This window comes from Myotis daubentonii, chromosome 13, assembly GCF_963259705.1.
Source record: "Myotis daubentonii chromosome 13, mMyoDau2.1, whole genome shotgun sequence".
Taxonomy (NCBI): domain Eukaryota; kingdom Metazoa; phylum Chordata; class Mammalia; order Chiroptera; family Vespertilionidae; genus Myotis; species Myotis daubentonii.
This window is the reverse complement of record NC_081852.1, coordinates 50265791-50289580: the sequence shown is the minus strand read 5'-3', so window position 1 is coordinate 50289580 and position 23790 is coordinate 50265791. Positions and strand designations below refer to the sequence as shown.

Below are 23790 nucleotides of genomic sequence, written 5' to 3'. Positions count from 1 at the left end.
CACTGGTCACATCTCTGATCACCAAAATATCTGAGAGGTATTATGTACACACACATCACAGATCTTAGAAAAAGTAAGTCTGCTCTCATGGGAGACCTCTGGAGATGTCTGAATAAGTAGCACTGGGAAGGCCTGGCAAAATTGGCCACCAGCACTCAGACTGATCACCAAAGGCTGTTCCTCACTTGTGGGTAGACAGGTAAGGCAAGAGCCAATGCTCTGTTCTGGGCTCAGCCAGAGGGCAGAAGAGCTTATTACAGTGGAGCTCACAATGAATTCTACAGGGGCCTCCCCAGCCATGACTTGTGTTTTAGTCATTGCAACATGATTCCAATGACAAAAATACTTTATCCCTTTCCTACCTTTCAGGATTGACACCCTGAAATACCTTGACAGGGAAAATGTTCCTGGGAATTTTAAGTTATTCATCCCATCCCTCTTTCTGAAGCCAAAATGCTTCTCCTTCATCCACTGTATTCAAAGGGGATTTGTAAAGGAAGTGAGCATTTCACCTTTGCAATTGAAGTTTAGCCTTATCAAACAGCCATTCTTGTGCAGGGAGCAAATGTATCCTCTCATAAAAACCACTGGGAAGAAGTGAGGTGAGATGCCCCAGTTCCCTGATTTCTCCGGGAAATATGTCTTCCTTTGGGAATCTTTTTCATGAGGTGCCAAAATAAGCTAGGCGTTTGTTGTCACGGTCATTTTTGTTTTTCTCTTTCAAATTTAAGCTAGTCTAGAGTAAAAGAAACACAGGGGAAGGAAAGCAATCAGGTTTCCCACCTCCCCTCCCCCACCTCTCATACCCCTCAGTCTTGGCCCAAATCTTATATTCATTTGAGATTGGAATCTGCTTCTCGTAGCACAAACTGACATGTATTCTGAGAAGTGGGAAATGAATTGTGAATGAGGCCATTGTGTTGTTTTCTGTCCGAAGGGGATTTTTGTAATGGCATAATTTCTGAAAGTATTTTGGAAAGCTTACCATGACCTTAGGAGTTTCTACCAGTAGCTAGAGCGTTATTGATCCCACTTGACTGTAGCATAATGAAAGGTGGTTGTCATTGAATGTTCCCTGTTGCCTTGGCTCTCCCCTGGACAGTCCCCCGGGTGACCTTGCCTGTCATTCTCCAGCAGTTGTAAACTAATTATCTGAAATGAACACTGGGTGTCCTGTGGGCATCAATTCTGAAGGCTTCCTACGCATGCTGTGTTGAACCAGCACCAAGTCCAGCTGGTATGTGCAGAATTTTAAGTGCCAGCTACCTGGTGACAGGCCCCTTAAGCTGAGCCTCTTCTCCCTTCCCAGCTCCTGTGCGCCAGCATCTCACCTCCATCACACAGATGGGCCAGTTCATATGAGCGCTTGCTGGTCACTGCCTGCAATTTGTATGTGCATGTGGAGGTGCACTTTGTCATCAGCCTCTGCCTGGGTTCATCTTCCAGAAGCCGAGGATGTCAGGCCACTCGGAGGCCCCTGGGGGCAAGAATGAGAAGAGGCCGAGAGAAAGGGCTTTGACTGTTCCCAACTAGAGAGAGGATTTTTAAATCCTCTTACTTAGCTAGTACTGCCAGTTGGGACCAGGACAAAACTTTTCCTTGGGGAAATTCTCAGGACACTCCTGAAGGACACTTCCTTTCCTGCTGTGACTTTGAAGCATATGGCTTGTGCACAGACAGACCTGGCTCCTCTACTTAGTAGATCCAGATGTCTTGGAAGAGCACCCCAAAGACATCAACATGAATGAGCACCATGCCACATGTTGCTGTGTTAAACTCTGCAGTGAAACTTTACACCGAGGGTGGAGCTTCCTCCACTGCCTGTTCGCTAGCTATAGCTTCCTCTGGACCAACCACGATCGGTATTGTGTAACCTCCTAATGAAAATTGTATCTGCTCTATCAGCTTCAAGGTATTTACTTAGAATCATTGGGCATTGAGCCCAGTCATTGTGGCTCAGTGGTTGAGCATCGACCCATGCACCAAGAGGTCACCCAGTTTGATTCCTGGTCAAGGGCATGGCTCGATTCCCAGTATGGGGCGTGCAGGAGGCAGCCCATCAATGTTCTTCTTTTTTCTCATAGATGTTTCTACCTCCTTTTCATTCTCCCTTCCTCCCTCTCTAAAATCAATTAAATATCATATATATATATATATATATATATATATATATATATATATATATATATATATATATAATTTCTTTAGAAAGAATTATTGGTCATTGAGCCTTCATTTCTACACAGGCATCCCTCTTGCCTCCAAGTCAGCATTTCTGAAAATGGCTTCTGTAGGATACCTTCATGGGTAACATAGATATTACCTGGAAAAAATTTCCATTTTTGGAATTTAGTGAATACCTCTTTCTTGACTAAGTGACTGGAGTTGAAGTTGCCTGTGGACTAACAGGAAATTGTTCTCAGTAATTTTGCCACCTACTGAAAGGCTTCTCTTGGATCTTTCCCCAACAGTGACTATGGCTATGAGCGACACAGCAATGGTCAGTGCCTGCCAGCGTTTTGGTTCAATCCATCTTCTCTGTCCAAGGATTGCAGCCTGGGACAGAGTTATCTCAACAGTACTGGGTGAGTGTCTGGAGCAGTGACCTTGAGAGGTCCACCTTTGCTGCTTTCAGCATGTGTTAAAGGTACTGAATTACTTCTGATAAAAAACCAGGCCTATTTCTTTACAGCACAATTTATTTGCTTTCTTTCATTTTAGTAAGGAAGCACAGATTTGCATTAATACCACACATTTCATCTGAGAATAAAACCCCAGTTGTAAATAAAGAAGTAAAACAGGTTCGAAGATGATGGTGATAATATGTAAATTAATTTATTTTTTAATACTTTATTTCAGAACTCCTCAATAAAGACTACATTTTACCCTCCATGCATCCCTGTGAGGAAGGCCAAGTAACTATTTCATATCTGCATTTTCTGCATTGTAGATGTGGGGATGTGGGACTTAGAGTCAGAGAAGAAGCTCATTGACTTTTCAAGAGTATATTAGCAGAAATGTTTTCTTTCCATGTCCGTTCTTGGCACGTTGAAGGCATGCATTCAAATCCTTATAAATCTGGAATCAGATTCTAAAGTTTTGGGTTTGATGTTCTGTGTTATGGAGTTTATCCAGTATTATTTAAGAAATATAATAAAATGGAAAATAATCTATGACTTTTCCACAAATGCAACTGTTTATAGACTTAAAAATAGTGTATGTGATATATTTGGGTGCTAATTCAATCTGTACAAAGACATATTTTAGCTATTTGGGGAAATTTGAGTATGGACTTGTGATTAGGTGATGTATTAGTCAGGGTTTTCCAGGGGTATGTTTTTATATTAGACTAGAGGCCCAGTGCATGGAATTCCTGCACGGGTTGGGTCCCTAGGCCTTGCCAGCAATCAGGGTCGATCTGTGGGGTGACTGGTGGGGCGATTGGGGGCCCCCTCCCACTGGCACCCACCTTGGCTGGCCTGGGGCCTGTAGACTGGAGGCAGCTCCTGCGTTGAGCGTCTGCCCCCTGGTGGTCAGTGCACATCATAGCAACCAGTCTTTCCACAGTTCAGTCGATTTGCATATTAGGCTTTTATTATATAGCATAGCTACCTAGCTAGCTAGCTAAATGGATAGAGAATTTATTTTTATGAGGGATTGGATCACATATTTATGGAGATGGGCCAGTCCAAATCCCAAGATTTGCAGGGTGCATGGCACGTTGGATAACTGATGTATGCTTGCAGTCCTAGTCTGAAAGCAAGAGAACCAGGAGAGCTGACTGTGTACTTTCTACTTGAAGGCCAGCAGGCTTGAAACCCAGGAAGACCGCTGCTTTCATCTGAGTGTGAAGGCAGGAAAAATGTTGATGTTTAGGGGAAGGACACCAGAAAGGAAGAATTCTTTCTTACTTAGGGGAGGGTCAGCTTCTTTGTTCCCTTCAGACATTCAATAGATTGGATGAGGCCCACCCACATTGGAGAAGGCAGTCTGCTTTATGCAATATATTGATTTACATGTGAATCTCACTCAAAACCACCTTGGCAGAAACACCTAGAATAATGTTTGACCAAATTTCTGGGCACTCTGTGGCCTATTCCAGTTGACAAATGAAATTAACCATCACAGGTTATATCTAAATTTAATTATTTATATTTATGATATTATATTAACAAAATATGTTATAGTTATGTATTTAGCTATGATAATTGTATTTTGGTTAGGCAAAAATAAATAAATAAATCTACCTTATCTTTTACAGATACATAATGTGTGAGATTTCCTATAAATTGTTAAAAAAGGAAAAGATACTGGTAATATTTGAAGATGTTAAAGAGACATGGGGATTTATCATACTATATTTTATAGTTTGTGCATATTTTAAAATTTGACGTTAAAAAACTAAAAAGAGGGAAAGGGAAGAAGAGAGGAAGAGGAAATGGGAGGGAGGAGAGAGTAAGGTATAGGCATCTCACCAGCAGGCCAGTTCTACTTGACAACTCCTCACTTTTCATGCCAGCTACATACAGGAATGGGGACTTGCGGGTTTTCTCTTATGCACTTACCTTTAGTTGAAAATTTTATATTTTTATATGTAATTAAAAAATATTTCCAAAATAATATATACTGCTCTTCAACAGGAAGGGAAAAAACATGGACGAATACCTCAAATATAATTTTCTCTGATGTCATGGATTCCTAGAACCTTTGAATGAAGGAATAAGTTGTGATTTCTTTGATCCATGACACAAAATCTAAGAAAAATACAAATAACATTTTCTCAGCAATGGGTCATTGAGATCATCAGCATCTAATACCCTTGGGAAACAATTGAAAAGGGCTGATGGAATAGATAAACTTAATGTTATAACTAAGTTTATAACATTAAACACATAACTTAAACTTATATTGCTTGTATGTACCGGCATGTTTAGAGCTTGTGAAGGGCATCGGAAACCCCTACAGCTAATTTCAGAATCGATTTCTTTTCACTACTTCAATCAGTCAAGGAAGTTATATTACTCTCTCTCTGGTATTGATGAGAAGAGGCTGAAGTATAGAGGATTCTAAATTGTTCCAGATGCTACTCAGTAGGCAGAATGAACACACACACACACACATTTTTAAAGCTACCTCTAAATAGGTTTCACCAATCCTTAGGCAAATCAGTATTTGAAATCCGAATAAATTCTGACTTACCATATGTAAAATGAAATGTCACAGATGCATAAATTATTCAATGGCATTTTTCATCTCTTCCCTATAAAATTAAATTGAAAAGTGTGATTCAGTGATCAGCGTCCAGGTGCATTAGTTTTCGCCAATGCAGTTATGTTTATTAATCACAGAATGACAAGCTTTACTCCCAGGGCTCGGCCTTCACTCTAAGAGGTTGGTTCATGTCAGTGGGTTTTACATGATAGCATCTGATCCTAAAGGATTTTTAAGTTACCACATGTACTGCCTTCATCTATTCCAGGCAAACATTGTGCAAAAAGGCACCAGCCTCAGTGAGTAAGCTTGTGTAAAGAGAGCATGTGATAAATACCAGCCATCAGCAGGTCTGATAAATCCCTGCTGTTAAGAGTAAGATGCTGACAAGTGGAGTGACCACCCACAGAGGGCTCAATGGGCTAGTGTGTGTGTGTGTGTGTGTGTGTGTGTGTGTGTGTGTGTGTGTGAGAGAGAGAGAGAGAGACAATAGTAACCTCAGCGGTCAGTGTGTTGTCTAAACACACTGCATTTTGCAAGAATTGGCAAGAGGTAAAATGTGGATGAAATTGGAAAGGAATTTTCTGCCTTTCTAACTGTCACTCTAGCCCCTCACCTGAGATGTCACTTGGCTGTGTGTTGATTCATTGGCATCTAAACACAGGTTCAGTATTTAATGCTATAGCCGCTACAGTGCTGTCATTAAGCACTTAGCTTTTCATTGAAAATATTTAATTACAAAAGAAATGTATACACAGGTTCTATGTTTAAAAAGTCCATTTAGATCATCACTCCAATCCTGCCCTCTTTTCCACACAACTGTGATCTGATTGCCATGTGTGTTATCAAACACTTTTCATTTGCCAGTGGATAATTATGCCAAGAAAAAATATATGAAATTAATTGGGGAGGTTGTTTTTATATGTGATTTCCTACTAGGTATATTGTTTTTTCCCCCCACTTTTCATTCAAAAACATATCTTCAACATCTTTTCAAGTTGGATTATATAAGGTTGCCTTCTCTAAGTACATTTAATTCCATGCTATTAAAGCACCTGGGATTCTAAGGCATCTTCTTTTTGGACATTTTGCTCATTTTCTATTTTCTTCTATAAACAATGCTGCAATTAATATTTCATACTTTCATGATTGTTGTTAAAAGCATACAGCAATAATTAGTCTCTTTTGGCAATTGGAGGTGTTTCTGCTGATTTGTAAAGCAAATTCCACCCAAGTGCCTGGTTCTTTCTTGGACCTTTGTATCCAGGCTTTGCCAGATATCTGCCCCATATGGGCTAAAATACTAGCTTCCTGCTTGCAAACCTCCTTGGGGTCCCACACAACAGAGATTCATTTGTACTAACTGACATTCTCCTTTAAAATATAAATGCCCATAGATTCTGTAAGGCAAAGCTGAGAGGAAGGGTGAGGAGCATTACCCACATTAACAAGTTGAGGAAGGTCATTTCAGAAAAAAGAAACCAAGAGACTACCTGGTGAAAGGGCCACCATGCCTGTAGAATTAAGGAGCCACCATGCATCCCAAGTTGCTACAATGCCAGTTTTAACCCATCTGTGGGCATTGCCTGCTGAGTCAGTACAGAATCTGTATTAGCTTTGGGCAGGGATGAAGCACAGGGCATCACAGGTGCAAGGTCTACCTGAGCGTGGACTTTCCATAAATGTTGCTCCCCAGACACCTCACTTTCTCACCCTGTCTCCTACAGCAGAGCACACCTGTGGTCATGCAGTCAGAGTTTGAATTGAATGGGTCTAGTAAACAATCATTTCTTATCAGTCAAGCTAAATAAGCAAACCTCCCAACATCACCTATCTTACAGTTTAGCTGAAAGCATGCAGGTAAACCTTCCTTTTCCTTTTATTCTTTTTTTAAATGCCCCACTTTATAAATAGTTCTGTTCACTTTCACAGTCAGCTTACTACCCTGTATATATAGCAGTGTTCTCAGGTTCACTCACTTCACCGTGATGGAAACATTCTAGCATCGGCTAATATCATGCTCCATAGAAATGCTATCTTGAGGAGATGCCAAAATATTTATCAGCTTCACTGTGCAGAATAATTGTGCAGGTTTTGTTTTAGTTCTTGGCTAGGACTGAGAAGATATAGTTGGAATAAGAGCTGAAATGGGTGCAGAATGTCCCTCCAGGTGGCTGTAGCCACCAGTCCTTAATCCTTGGTCCATGGAAAAGTGTGTGAGGAGAGTCTGGCTGTGTTCTCCACTGTAAGCTCCCTGCCTCTGTTCATTCACCCTTTACCCTCACACCTTCCATTAGCCATTTTGTGGAAAGCAAAGAGGCTGGTGCTGGAGCTTAAGCTTGTTATGGATGGAGAATGAAATATAATGGGGGATGTTTTATTTGGTGAAAAACAGCTATTTTAGCATTAAACAAATGTTATTTTTTAAAATATATTTTTATTTATTTCAGAAAGGAAGAGAGAGAGAGAGAGAGAGAGAGAGAGAGAGAGAGAGAGAGAGAGAGAGAAACATCAGTGATGAGAGAGAATCATTTATCTCCTGCCTCCTGCATGCCCCACATTGGGGATCGAGCCCACAACCTGGGCATGTGCCCTGACCTGGAATGGAACTGTGACCTCCTGGTTCATAAGTTGACGTTCAACAACTGAGCAACACTAGCTGGGCCAAAAAAGGATTTTAGTACAACCTCTGCCATTTACCATTCTTAGCATATGTCTTCCTTTCTTTGAGTTTAGTTTCCTAGTATATAAAATGTTTCCATTTGCTGTTGGGATAAATATAATACTACAGAAGGCCCAGTGCACGAAATTCACGCACAGGTAGGGTCCCTAGTAGCTGCCAGCTGCCGGCCGGGGACTCCCTTTCTTAGCTGCTGGCAAGCCGGGGCCTTACGTCATTCCACGCCACCCCATGGTGGTCAGTGCATGTCATAGCGAGAGATTAAACTTCCTGTTGGTTGAACTCCCAAGGGATCACTTTGCATCTTCGGCTTTTATATATAGAGATATTATGAACATATAGCAAAATGCCTAGCAAACAGTAGTCACTTTACAATATGCCGATACCATCACCAATAGTCATCAGCTAAGGGCTCCTCTGCAGTAAAGAAAAAAGGGGGGGATTGTTTTATTGTGTATATATAGTTCAGACATTTATTTACTACTTAATACTGAGATCTAAGATGTGTTTAATCTAAGTCTCCCTTGTCTCATCTGTAAAACATGAAACCAATATTCATTTGTATATTTTCTTACATGAAATAACCCCCAAATCATTTCTTTCTGTTTCTCTATCAGAGTCTGTATATATCTCAGTCTGCACATACACAAGCACAAGCTCATTCAGTTGTACTCATATGTGGTTATATCTTGTTTCTACTGTGCGGGATCCAGGGAATGTGCTGCAAATTTAAGCTGCTAAATTAACTAGGACGTTACTTGTTTCATGCCAACCATAAAAATTTCTGTAAATATAAAGTGGGTGTTGGTCTGGTGTATTCTAAGAAACCAAGATAATCTTCTCAAGGGAGAGATTATGTTCTTGCTATTAAGCTAGAGATATTTCTAGATGTGTTGAAAAAAAAAAGGTGAGCATAGACATTTCTGCCTGTGGAGTTTTTTTAGACGAGCTGTGAATTCCTCCTGGACGAATGTAAAATGAAAGCTTTTATTGTTCCTGATGATTAGTTTCTCAATATACAACAGGGATATTTACTCAGGAAGCTTAAAAAATGATTGGAAAATAGCATTAATTTAGTGGGTCCAGAAAAAACATATTTATATACATACATAAATTCTAGCAAAATAGTAATCTTCATACTATCAGTATACATTTGGAATACTTTTAAGTGCTTTCTATAAACATTTTTCTCCCTATATAAGCCATGTAAATACTTAGACTCTGGCTACCCTGCCATTGCAGGCTAATGGAAGGTATGAGGGTAAAGGGTGGAGTTTCTATTTCCAGGGTGTTTGGGGACTGGCTTTTACCCAGGTGACCACATTTCTGTGCTTGGTGGGGACTTCATGTTCAGTTTGATCTCCTCAGTGTGTATCATGGACAATAACTGGTCCTCAAAGTGGTGCATGTGTTTGAAGTGCACAGAAAGGACATCGCTTGCATTATTTACAGACTCGACACTGCAGGGGCTTACAGAGCTGTTTTCTAGCAAAGCATGGTGCAGTCTCCCAGAGAGACTCAGTCATTGTCGCTACCAAGTTGATGTTTCAGAGCGCCTTTCTTAGATGTTGTGTTCATGGATAGTACTGGGTTGGGAAATGAAAAACGTGAAGTCACTGTATGCGGAGAGCTTGTTTCTCACATAGTTCTTCTTGTCCACTTAGTGGTGTTACCAGTTCTCAGCCAGGTGGCAAGGCATAGTGGTAAGAGAACACCAGTCTCCGTCCAGAGGCCCAGAACTGGTACTAGTCCCACGTGTGACCTTGGGAACCTCTCTAAACTGTACCTGCTTTCCCTTTTGTGCAAAATGAAGAGGTTGTGTTGGATGGCCTGAGATCCCCTCTGGTTCTGCCATGTCCATGGCCAATTTGAAATGATTATCAGGATTCCTTGGATTGCAGGTGCTCAAAAGAAGGGAAAAGTTCTTTATATAAATTGGTTGTACAACTGGTTGACTTAGTTAGTGGATTCCATGAGTCATTCTCATGATTCTCAATTTTAAGTCATTTCGTTTAGTGTTGCCATATGCCCCATTTCATCAAGTTGGCATTTAAAACAAAGTCACTTTCCATTTATTGTTGAAATGAAATGGCATGTACTTCCATCCTGCTTCTTGCAAGAAAAGTTTTCCTCCACCCCTCTAGGATTGCCTTATGACAGTCCCCTAATTCCAAGGTCCACTTAACTTAGGTTAAGGGGAACAACCTGCTTAGTCAGCCATGGAGCCCAATTCTTTCTAAATGTTGATGTTCTGTCTCCTGAACAAGATCATTGTTAAATATGAGTACACTGGGTCTAAGAAGATTTTAAGTATTATCTCTACACTGTACCCAGAACTAGCCCCCGTTTATCGCCCCAAGGCTTATTCTATTTCTTGTTGCATTAAGTCAAGTGTTATTATAACAATGCAGTTTTCCCTTGAAAACAAAGGCATATAGTACCTATAATCCAAAAAAGTAAACTATTTAAATTCTTCTCATGAGCACAAATGAGGACTCCCCAGCTTCAGGGTCAATAAGACCAGCCTCGGCTACAAGAAGACCTAGAGTTCTAGCTCTGCACTGGTCACTGCATGGAGTAACTACTGTGGAAAAGGGAAGAGACAACTCTACAGAAAGGTGTGGCTTCTAAGGTGATTTTTACAGAATGAATTGGAGCTTGACAGGAGGAAAGAGCATTCTAGGCAGAATGAACAGAACAAGCAAAAGAAGGCTTGTAGACATCAGCTTGCCAGAGCTGGGCAAGTGTCGTGGACAATGGGAGGGCTTAAGCTAGAAAATGACATTAGGCTGGATCGTGCACCTCTGTTTGAGGCCTGAACTGTACCCTTCATGAATAAGCCCACAGTAAGTTTTTAATGATTTTAAGAAAAGAATTGACATGGACACATTTGATCTTGATATAATCTTGGCGATAATAGCGCAGCTTCTATTTGAAGTATAGTTTCCGTTTTTAGGGAATTTGCTGGATAATAACAAGTTAATGTTTAATTATGTAAATACTAATGATTTTTACTAACTTTTGATATTTTAATATTTGTTACGTTCTTACAGTGTGCCAGACTCTATCCTCAGCCCTATTGAATTCATAATCTCACTTAGTCCTCCCAGGAGATGCATGAAAAAATCCTGTAATTTTCCCCTATTTTATATTGGAGAGAGATTGTGTAAATTGGCCGAGTTCATATGGTATGTAAGAGCCTGAATTTTAACTCAGGCAATTTGATCCTACATTTTAACCACCTGGGTAGTGGTTTGTAATCTGTATGCATACTAGAATCATGAAGGGGACTTAAAAACAAAACACACAGATACCCAGAATTCTCGGTTAAATAATAATTCCTGGAGGAATTCTCTTGGCATTCTTTTATTTTATTAGTTTTTAAAAGTATGTTTTTATTGATTTTAGAGAGAGGAATGGAGGAGAGAAACAATGTTCTGCTGCCTCCCGCATGCCCCACACTGGGGATTGAGCTGCATCCCAGGCATGTGGGAACCGGTGACCTTTCAGTGCATGGGATGATGCTCCACCAACTGAGCCACACCAGCCAGGGCATCATTCATTTTATTTTAAAAGTTCCTCCCAGTAATCCTAAAGAGCAGACAGGATTTCTATGGGCTGAGCATGACTATATTGTCACCTCAGCATAGACTGAATAGTCATAAACCTCTGTATTCCACCCCAAATCGCAAGATTAAAAAAAGCCTGCTAAATAATAAAATAACAGTTTTATTCTCACAAAGAGAAACTATGGCCTTCATCTTTTTTAAAACTGGCAGAATTAACAAAAGCAGAATCAAAGAAAGTAGAGGTAAAAAGGAAAAGGTGACAGGAGTATCAAGATAAGAAGAGAATAGTTGAATCGGGGTTGTTGAAGTAATAAGACACTATCTACTGATGAGTGGTCGGTAATATCAAAGGCACACTTGCAGAATGTTTCCTTTCCAGTAATTGTACAGACTCCCCTGCCATTAGAGATCGCTTTTCTTCTTGGTAGATTGAAGAGTGCTTTATCCACTAAATGCATCCCAGCAATATTCAGAGCTTAGGTCCAACATAATCATAAGTTGCCTTGTTATTGTGGAGGCAGCAGCCCCATTTAATAACATATTAAATGCATTATTCATTTATGTAACTCAGACCCAGGGACAGCTGCGGGTATGAAAATAGGAGCATTCTGTATTGCAAAAAGCAGGTGTGTGCTTACTTGAGTAAATTAACTGTGTATTTATACACAATTTTCTTCTAAATTTCCAGGACAGGTCTGGTCGGGCTAATGCGATTCCATTTTCATCCAGGAAATGAAATAGTTTCAGAATGGTTTTTAATGAGCGTTTAAAAAAATTACCAAGTCTTCTCTGTGGCAGAATCCCAGGGGGAAGGATCCGTGCTTTGGATTTAAGCAGAACTCCTGTTGCTACAGAATTCAGGAAAGCCTGAGGCAATGATGGGGCAGAGCCCAGACAAACAAAAGGAATGTTCCCTAGATGATGATGACAGTGGCGATGGTGAGCCCATGCCTCTATAGCTGCTTGCCAAGACCGTCACAGGTGTGCTTGGATGCTAAGTGATTAAAAATTATAATCTGCCTTCCATTTGCCTAGTAGTGCCTCACCTCACAAACAGGGAGTTACTGACACACAGTTAAATTCAGTGGGATGCCATATTCACTATGTGACTTTGACAGTTATTTTTTTGCTACCATTGCTGGTACCAGAATGCCACTATGCTCCAGTATCCAAGGAGTGGAGATCTCGGTGAAGGAGCGGGTTTGTTTTTTTTTTTAATGTATTTTATTGATTTTTTACAGAGAGGAAGGGAGAGGGATAGAGAGTTAGAAACATCAATGAGAGAGAAACATCGATCAGCTGCCTCCTGCACACCCCCCAACTGGGGATGTGCCCGCAACCAAGGTACATGCCCTTGACCGGAATCGAACCTGGGACCCTTGAATCCTCAGGCAGACGCTCCATCCACTGAGCCAAACCGGCTAGGGCAGGAGTGGCGGTTTGAGGCTGCCACTTGTGCTAGGTGTGAATCCTTCAGTTGCTGAATTGTAAGGAGAAGCAGGGATTCCAAAGAGAGGGATCTGCACAGCTGGGTTGGTGGGTGAGGTGCCTGAAGGGCTATTTCAATATTTAAAATGGAACCACATCCCAGTGTGGACCTCCTGATGACCAGGCTTGCATATGCAGGGCACACGGATGCTCTCAAGGAGCTTAAAGTTCACAGTCATACACAGGAAGACAGTCCTGCAAGGCATACGTGATTCCTATCAAGTCAATCAGAAGGATTCCTCAAGGAGTTTAGAGGAGGGATGATCTTGCCCCATTTAAAGAATAGGTACAGTGCAGCAGTAAAAAGCAGATGTGTTCCAGAGACAAATTGTCCGGGGTCCTGGCTATGTCATCTTGAGAAAATGAGTTAACTTCTTTGAATCTTAACATCTTCATCCCTATATCAGGAGTAAGAATCCCTTCCTTACTAGGGATATTTTGAAGATGAGTAAGAAAAGTCTTGTTAAGAATTTAGCCCTATGACTAAACTACAATGCAATAAGAACTTTCTAAATCTGAACTTTGTGCTGGCCAGTGTGGCTCAGTTCATTGGGTGTTGTCCCATGCACTGAAAGGTTGCCGGTTTGATTCCCAGGTAGGGCACATGCCCAGGTTGCGGACTCCATCCCCAGTAGGGGATATGCAGGAGGCAGCTGACCAGTGTTCTGCACTCACATCGATATTTCTCTCTCGAGCTCCCTCCCCCTTCCTCTGTTTCTAAAAATAAATATATTTTTTAAATGAACTTCTGACGGGCCAGCATGGCTCATTAGTTGAGAGTTGGCCTATGAACTAGGAGGTCACAGATCAATTCCCATTCGGGGCACATGCCCGTGTTGCAGGCTAGATCCCCAGTATGGGGCATGCAGGAGACAGCCAATCAGTGATTCTCTCTCACCATTAAAGTTTCTATCTCTGTCTCCCTTTCCCATTCTCTCTGAAGTCAATAAAAATATCTATTTTAAAGAAATATGAGCTTCTTACATCTTACTATTTTACTATCACAGTCAGGAAAAGACAGGTGATAAGATGTAACTGAAAGCATGATAGTGATGGAACATACAGGAGGGCACAGAAGCAGAAAGAGCAAAAGAAGATAAATACTTTCAATAGGATTGAAAAGAGAAGTGTGGCTGGAGCAGAATGAGCTGTGGGGGAGACCGTGTCCAGAAAATGAGAATGAAGTTAGCTTGTGGAGGGCTTCTGGCAGAAGCTTATGGCATTTGTGACTTATCCTAAGGACATTTGGAAAACATAAAGGTTGTTAACAGGTCAAATAATAATATTAAATAAAAATAATTGATAACATTATTATTGTTAAATGGAAATAACATTTCACCAGCACTTGCTAATTGCCAGGGTGGTTTTAAGTACTCTGTGTACATTAATCCATTTAACCCACACGACTACCTTACAAGGTAAGTTAAAGATTAATAATTGACCTTGTAGAGACACATAGTGGTCACAGCACTTTCTCACACAGTATTTAATTTGACTTTCTCAACCATGGGCTTAGGTAGTCAATTCTGAGACTCCGAACCTGAGGAAAGGACTTTGGCTAGCTCTGAAGGGGTTGGAAAACAATAGCCTGCGAGCCAAATCCAGCACACTGCCAGTTTTTGTAAATAAAGGTGTTGTTGTTGTTTTTTTAACCCAGCTGTATTCATTCCATGTTCAGTTTCATGCTACAACCAAAGAGTTGAACGCTTGTCACAAAGACCATATAGCCCACAAAGCTAAAGCATGTACTATCTGGCCCTTCATACCTGGTCTGGAAGAGAGGAAGATCTTGGGCTTTGCTTCCAGTTTGAACTCTACCACTAATTGTAGACACTAATCTTGGGTAATCAAATACAGGGTGTCCCCCCAAAATGGATACACACTTTGAATAATTATTCATTGCAATGGGTTACATCTGAAAAGAAAGAAGCATTGATTGAGCTATCAAAAAATATATGTGTATACATTTTTGGAAGGGCATCCTATATATGAGTACATAAAATGGTTACTGTGGACCACCGCACAAAAAAGATGATGAATAGGTAACACTGAACCTGCAAAGCCTTAAAGGTTAATCATCCTGAAACCACAGATTTAATTTATTATGACTCTGATCAATTGTATGGAGTAAACTTATAGGATAATTTATTATATTATTAAAGTGAAAATAAGAAGAAATAAGCAAAAGTGTAGGAAGGATTGACTCAATCTGCATAGTGAAGTCTCCTTAATATGAAGTTTCAGTGATTTAGCCAGTATAACCCCACAGGAAATATTGAATAGAAATGATCAAATTTAGCCAACTTTCTGAACTATGCCATTACTATATCATGCTCTGTAAGATCTAATGTTAAACCATGTCATCATCAATAACAATCTAGTCTTTCTCTGAATGGCAAATTCCCTTGTGATATATATATTACTCATTCTAACCCTTAATTATGTAACCTTTAGAGTATCTCCTAGATTATCCGCATATCTCTTCAACTAGATTATAAACTTAGTGAGGGCAAGGACCATGTCTTCTACTGCTATGCATTTCCCGCAGCGCCGAAGTGAAATGATTTATTGACTGACTAAATGAATGAAAGAACTATATGAAAGTGCTAGTAATAGGTCCAATATGCTGCTATGATGATCCACCTTCCTGTTGGGTGCTTTATAATCCTCAAAGCAACATGAAATGTAGTTATTGATAGCCCTCAGGGCTAGGCAGCAGATTCCGTTTAAAACATTGGGAGTGTGATCTGAATTATAATGAGCTGGATTACAACTTGAGCTCTTCTCCATGTAGGTATAGGAAGGTGGTTTCCAATAACTGCACGGATGGCGTGAGAGAACAGTACACGGCCAAACCACAGAAGTGTCCAGGGAAGGCCCCACGGGGTCTCCGGATCGTCACGGCGGATGGAAAGTTGACAGCCGAGCAAGGGCACAATGTTACTCTCATGGTGCAATTGGAAGAGGTAGGACCGATTCCCCTCTCCCCTCTGCCTTCCAGAGCCAGTGATTTTTTTCCCCAAGAAATCATGGCTTAGTTTATATACATCTTTTGGGGCTTTATTTACATATTTCTAATGTTATTATTTAAATTTTTATTGTATTCTGCTTTTGGTTATTGTTTCTGTGGTTATCATTTCATCTTCTCTGAGACATTTTTTCCATGATTTTCATTGCAGTATTTCCCGCAAGAACTTTGCCAGTTCATACACCACACTGTGTAAGAGGTCAGATTTCAGATTCCCCGTGGAAGTTCAAACAGAAAGTGTTGGCTCAACTGCTCTTATGGACTCACAGGGATGGGATGATCACAGTTGGTTTCGGGGCCAACCGAGGCAGCTGGGACTGACAAGGTCACCTTCCAGCGGGAAGGGAAGCACAGAGAAGCAGTATGATATTCTGTGCTTTTTTCCCCATCCTTGGGTTATTGGACAATATCTAAGTGATACGGGCAAAAAAGCAAGTAGTCTCTAAGGATTAGAAAGGCAAGCTCAGGTTTCTGTTTTATTTCTAAGAACACAGCAGAACCAGGTCTGAAACAAGAACTCACTCCTGGTCAGCTCTAGCCTTTGTACAAATGGAGTGCACCTCCTGGGGCAGAGGCCAGGCTCTTATCTGTACAGCTTTGCTTTCCTTGTAAGATTATCCGGCACCTCAAACTTGGCTGAGTGAAGTGGGAACAGATTGGGGAATCTGCTTCTAAGATATGTAAATGCATGCCTTCTGGGCACAAGAAAGGAAAAAAAAGTAAGTCAGGTCATTCCAGTTGAGTGGGTACAGCTGCAACAGCAGGGAAGCAATCTGCTGCCTTTGCTGTCAGACTGGGCCCCTTGATGCTCTTGTCAACTGGTGCAGAATACCAAGCCCAGAGGCCTGCGCCCACATCAGGAGGCCCTGGGGACCTCATGTCTGACCATAGGGTTCTGTGCTAATGATTCACCAGCTCCTCTTGCAGAAACAACTTCAGTTTCTCTATTGATCTCTAGATTATTTTTTTAATTTATCTTTATTGTTGAATTGTTGAAAGTATTACAGATGTCACCCTGTTTCCAATTGACCCCCTCCACCTGGCTCCTGCCGCCCTCCCAGGCTTCACCTCACTATTGTCTGTGTCCTCAGGTTATGCATATAGGGATATAAATTATTTGGTTAATCTCTTCCCAGCCCCCCCTCCACTTTTCTCTCTGAGATTCCTCAGTCTTTCCCTTGCTTCCATGTCTCTAGATCTATTTTGTTCATCAGTTTTAGCTTTTTTGTTTTCATTAGATTCCATCTCTGGATTATATACGTAAGCATGGACGATGCATGTGATAATCTGTGCAGAATAAAGAGAAGCGGGATGTCCTTGAGTAGCTGGATAGCACTGAAATAACGGCACCAGGACAATTCAGATAGGCCACACTTAGCACTCTCAGTAGTCCGGTTTGTGCATGCTTTCACTGATTGTCACATTTAGATCTCACAGCAGCCCTATATGAGTAGAGATTATCATCATTGTCATTTTATAGATGACCAGCTGAGGCACAGAAAGGAAAAGTAACTTATCTAATACCACAAATCCAGGCTCCATGGTATCTTGCCTGTCCATGGTGTTTCTATGGTGGAAAGAACAATTTTCTGGGAAAGAACTTTATGTGGTTGGTAAGGCTCCCTATAAACGCTTGGCTGCGGACAGGGATTGACAGAGATCAAGGAATAGAAAGAAGAGGTAAAATGATTAGTGTCCAAGCCAGGCTGGTCTATGGCTGCTCCTATATTCTGAGACACTAGTCCATATCTAAACCAAGATTTCCCCCTCATTGTCTGAAAAGGTTCATGCGTGAGATCAGTTTGTTAAAAACTATTTAAGCCAAGAGAGAAGTCAAATCCTCTCTTGAGTTTCCCCCTCTGTGCAAGACCATGCCATCATTGAATGGCTACTATGTATCTGGAACTGTTTGATCTATTTTAAAAATATCAGAAAGCACAGGATATGAAGGCAGCACTCAAAGAGTTTACCATCCAAACTTAATGATGCTATAATATTTTTAAAATTTAATCTAGAACAAAAAGAAACAAAAATCTCTGACATATGTCACTGGTAATACATGGAGTTTCCATGTCCTCCTGAAAATTTCTAAGAGTCAGTTTCTCATTTGAATTTGATGCTCCTCAGTTTACTTTGAATATAATGTCTTATCCATGCCCCCTTACTTCATGCCTATTCTTCCTAACAGTAGGGAGATATGCCATGCTTCTGATGCCCTAAAGAAGAAGGTCCTCCAGTGCCAGAGGGACCAGGAGGTCTCTGCTACCCTCTGCTATGACACTACAGTGTGATTAATACAGAAGTGGGCAGGAGACTCACCTCTCCACGTCGGTATATTTTGTCACTTTGGCACCAATGATTGTGCCTGTGTCTCATGGTTTCTCTTTCTCCTATAAGGCTGTGTCTGTCCATAGGGCTAGGCTGGGCTAGAGGCTGATGCCACCCTCCTTTCTTTGCCCCCAGTGACTTGCATACAAACCCCTCCATGTAGGTTCCATCTCGTGTGCATGCCAACCAAAGCATTAGAAACCTGAGGAGTTACCTGCCCCACCAAATAGTAAGCCTTGTGTGTGTGTGTGTGTGTGTTTATTTGTGCTTTATCAAATATTTCATTAAGTTTTGATTTCAAACCATGTACTTTTCATTCATGAGTATACATATATAGTTCAGTTGGTGGAAATCATGTTTTGGGTTAACTAAGACCTCTGCTATATCAAGTTTTAAATAAAATAAAAAAAACTCACCACATGAAATAGAACATAAATATTTTGTGTCCATTTAAAACAAAATGAAAAACTAAGTTACTACATTTTATTGTAATAATATTTACCCACCCAATAAATTATAAATAATTACTAAGGTAGGGCTCATGCCATTCCTGGTTGCAGCTCTAGCATCTCTGCTCACTGTGCCCCAGAGATTGTTAGGAACTCAATGTGTCTGGGTTTGGATAGGCTTCCAGAGTGGTCACAAAGCCCAACCTTTGAATATAATTTGCTTATAATTTGAATAACATCCAAGAGCTATTAAAGTCTTGGTCTGAAACCTAAATCCCCTCCTTCATTATTTACTAGCTTATGTCCTAAATCTAACAAGACTATCAATGAAAACCTTGCTAAAACCAGAATCAAGAAGAAAACTTGTTATCGACCAGAGATAATCAAAGGCTAAGCACAGAGATGCTAGCTTGTATCTCCATGTACAAAAAGATGTACCCAAGTCAGAATTTTTCAGATTTTCACATGTGCCGGAAGCAGAACCCCTTCCTGCAAATAGCATGTGAGGCCACCCGCCACATCTAAGTGACAAAAGTGACTCCATAACCAACGTCTTCAAATCCCACAACGTGGCTCACCTGGTGGATTACTCCAAGAACCACATAACTATTGAAGTTGATAAAAAGGTGCCTTGTCAGGAACCCCATCCCTGCTGCTTTTACGCTTCTCTCCAATATATTCTAATGAGAGAACCTTCATTAGAAGTCATAGGGTAAAGGAGCCAGCCTTGATTCCATTCGAGACGCAAGAGGAAAACACACACACACACGCGCGCACACACACCACCACCACCACCACCACCACCAATGCATTCACGCATCATTGGTTCTTTAAGGAAAAAGAACAGTTGATCAAGGGACCAACCTAGAGGGGAGAGGTGGAGTTCATAAAACTCTGTCAAAGAAGCTGCTTTCCAATTACCCCTGAATTTCGGGAAGCTGATCAAAAGTGTTTTCTGAGACTCAAGCATTTGGTGAGGAGTGGCATCACTCTGTCTGGAGACTTGCTGAAGATGGATGTCCTCTGGACCACTAATGAGCACTTAATGAGCCTATAGACGTTCAAGGCAATCACTCCGGCTTCCCAGAGAAACCCAATGCAAGGCCCTGAAGGCACAGGATGGATGGTGAAGGGCCTAATTATTCTTAAGAACTCAGCGAAACCGATTTGGAATGCATTCGTTTGAGAGGACTGCTAGGCAGAAGTAGTCTCTGCATGTTAGGGAAGATAATTAAATACATTTTAAACAGCCATAAGAATAAAGAGATGCAATTCGCTGCATAATTTAAGACTTTTAAATTAAATCTGAGGCGAGAGACCAAAATGAAGACTTTGATCTGTATCTCATTGTTTTAATACTTTCATTTACATACAAAGCCTGAAACTTAATAAGGAGAATTCATGAGTATTGCTTCTGTGAGATTTAACTTCAAGGCGTGAGGTTGTGTCCTCGTTTGATGGATTTCAGTGATCGGTAGCTCCACATACATTGACAGATGTATGGCAGCATGGGAGTGACCATAACGTAATAACGCTTCATAAATATTGCAGGGCGCTGCCAGCCCTCCGATGGTAGGGAAGATGACTCCCGCTGAAATTTTCTGTGAGACGCTCTTTGGTTGAAATCCTGAAAGAATGTGACCTACTTTTTCATCTGAAGAAGAATTGGGGCTGTTAGCGATAGCACAAAGAGGTAGCAGGCAATGTGATGTCTAGGCAGGTGTGAATGTCTCAGCCAGCCCAGATCTGAGCGAGAAACCTCAGCTCTTTTCTCCTTCCACACAAAGGAGCAAGAGCTGATTTCAACGAGCCATGGGGATTCAGAGACTTTCTCATGTATTATTCCTTACTCCATTCAGCTTTATTCTCTTTGACTCTAGAAAGGTAATTGAGCCTCTTCCTTTCTTCTTTCTTGTTGCTGCCATTTAAAAAGGAAGGACGGAAATGAGACAGGCAATATAGGTTGTCTTTAGTCAGAGGCCTAGTGTCTGAAGTTCAGGTTGGATTGGTTCGAACTCTTTCTAAGATTCCACTTCCCTCTCCCCTTAATACTGGTCCACAGCCATTGGTGCGTTGCTATTCTCTAGGGTTTCAGGGACTAGATGTTTGCAAAGAACTTCAGTCTGCCTTGACAAGCAAAGAGAAAACCTGTCTCATTACTGGGAGTTTTAGTTCAGTGACAGCATAAAATAAAACAGTACAGTGATCTCAGTGTTACTGTGGTGGTGATGATGGTACATTCTCATTGGTTAATATGGTATACACTAATCTGTTAATGTAATCTCTGGGTGATAAGATTATGGGTGATTTGAATTTTTACCCCTCATTTTATTTATTGTTTACATTTTCTCAGTGAGACACCATGCCTTTTCTCTTTATTTTTATTTTCTAATAAGACTAACATATTTCTATTATATATTTTACTGCCAAAAAAATTCATTACATAGGTATATTCCTAAAGAAATTTTCCTTCTGCTCTTGTGTTTACGGTGTAAATTTTGTTCTATTGCACAATTTGCTCTATTACATACCATACTGTTTTACTTTTAGAGTGATTTTTTTACAGTCATTCAAAAGCATTTGTAAGAGTTAAGTTATTTGGCAGTGCCGTAGTTTTCCTGCCAAAGCCTGCTGAGGTGATTTCTAAAGCTACCATGCAAAGGTATCGGTATAGCAATGTCCTTTATCACCTGAAAACTGTTTCCAAAACACAAGTGGCCAAGGTCCTGACCTCGCTACACCACGATGTCTAGATGGAGTGCAGAGGCTTTGGATCATAGTCATTTATCTGCTTACACAAGCCAAGTGTTCCTCCTGCCGTATGGCAAGCATTCTGTTCCATTCTAAGCCAGGCACCAAGTGCAGAAGACACAAAAGGGAACTTATGAAGCTTGCTGTGCATTCAAACACAGGGTGCTATGGCTTATTTGCAAGTGAAGATTTAAATTATTTTGATGTTCCAATGGGAAGTTCTTGATATGGAGAGCTAGGCAAGTCCCAAGGATCAGAGTCCTCAAAGAAGAGCGCAGCCATCTGCATTTCATCAGAGAAAAGGTGACATAGCATGTATCCAATCAAATGATTGGGTGGGTCCTTAGTCTGGTCTCCCTGGCTTTGTCACACCTGAGGTCTCTGGTGAGATCATAAAACCTATGCACTGCCCTCCTCACCTTTGTGAATGTTCTCCCTCCAGTTCAGGGCATCCAAGTTCTGGGCACTTGGAGAGACACCTGTGCTATAAAGCCATCTCTGAATAGGGAAGAGGAGGCGCTGACTCTGTATTCCGCAATGATGAGATATCTAGATATCTTGATACTGTTTTCCAGGGCTCGGTTTTAAAAAGGAAAAGAAGCTCATAGGGCATGATTTGAACCAGACATCCAAGAAAGACTCTCTCCCAGCGGATTTAGTGAGGCAGCCCCAGCTTTCAGCAAGAGTTGTGCCTTCTGGAAGGGATACTAAAGAGGACCAGCATGAGAACATGCGTGTTCAACTTCCTTTTATCATAGACTGATGTGCCTGTACCAGAAGGACTCAGTTTACTGTTATAAAATAGCAGGTCCAGGACAGATACAGTATTTGATTCCTGTATAGACTTATCTCACTCTTTGTTGAACATATGCCAACCGGGATCTTTGCAGGCACACCTTACACTTCCATGGTCATCTGTAGAACCTGGCATCTTACACTGGGCTCCTCTTCCATCATTACTTAATGAAGAATTTGATGCATGTTGGCATTCCTCTAAACTTCGAAAGGGTTTCAGTTACTGCAGCTTACAAAAGCTGTCTGGTTTCACATGTGAGTGTCTCCATTCTTCAGCACCCACCTGGGAAGGAGCACAATAGAATAGTAGACAGTCTTCTGTGAACAAGTAGTAGGCATGGTGAATTTGGAGTTAAGAACAGCTTGATTCAACCTCATCTTGTGATGCCATGCAAATCTTAGCCATCTTTTAAGTCTGACTCATTTAGGGTTGAAGATTAAATGAGATATTATATATACAGAAGTTATTATTTCTGGCTCAGGGTTTCAAGAAATGTTCTCTATTCTCCCTTAATGACCATCAGGAGATGTTGTAGAACAATCTTACTTGCACACTTTATGAAATAAGTCACATGGCAGAGTTTGGATTGAATAGCACAAGTTAGATAGCACTTCTCTCCATATGCTCATGTCCACAGGCTGGTGGGATGTTTTGTTTGACGGCCAGGATACATTGTACCTTAGTTGTCTCCTTTCCTGCTTCTGGTCAAGACCTCGCTAACCTGATTCTACACCTACTAACCTCAGTCTACCCCTACTAACCTCAGTCTATACCTACTAACCTCAGTCTACACCTACGAACCCAGGGGTGGGCAAACTTTTTGACTCAAGGGCCACAATGGGTTCTTAAACTGGACCGGAGGGCCGGAACAAAAGCATGGATGGAGTGTTTGTGTGAACTAATATAAATTCAAAGTAAACATCATAACATAAAAGGGTAAGGTCTTTTTTTTTCAATAGTTTTATTCAGTTCAAACGGGCTGGATTCGGCCCGCGGGCCGTAGTTTGCCCACAGCTGTACTAACCTCAGTCCACTCCTACCTTAAGAAGGGTTGCTCAAGCCAGTGGTGGGCTACTTTCATTTCATGCTCTTTCCCCCTCCCACAACCTAAATATCTTTAGCCTTGAGAGTGAAATATCTGATTTTTGTTTCTGTCATTCAATGCTCTTAATGATATTTTGAATCTTACTTGTGTTCCAAAGAGCATTGGAATAACAACCAAAATCCAATATCAAAGTTGGCTGTATCTTGTCATCAATCTAACCTATATCTGTGTTACCTTCCAATTAGTTCTCATATACTTAACCAAGATTTACATGTTTACAGTGATAGTAGAGACCAAATAGTGTGTGTGTTGTTTTATTTACTGTTTCTTGTGCTATGTAATACTCTACCCCCTATTAAATCTGGTGAAATCTTTTCTTCCCCTCATTTGTTCCCCCTCTCTCTTAACCCTGCTGCTCTCCCTGCCCCTCACCTCACTGCACCCT

At 41.0% G+C, this 23790-nt stretch overlaps 1 protein-coding gene across 4 annotated transcripts in view; it reads left to right on the top strand.

Moving 5' to 3' along the window:
• The window catches only part of SORCS1 (sortilin related VPS10 domain containing receptor 1), a 463918-nt gene that overhangs the window by 379742 nt on the left and 60386 nt on the right, over positions 1-23790 (top strand). For all 4 annotated transcript variants that reach the window (XM_059661339.1, XM_059661340.1, XM_059661338.1 and 1 more), the window contains exons 17-18: positions 2472-2585; positions 15743-15914. In XM_059661339.1, coding sequence (XP_059517322.1) covers positions 2472-2585; positions 15743-15914 — 286 coding nt within the window. The remainder of the gene's footprint in view (positions 1-2471; positions 2586-15742; positions 15915-23790) is intronic.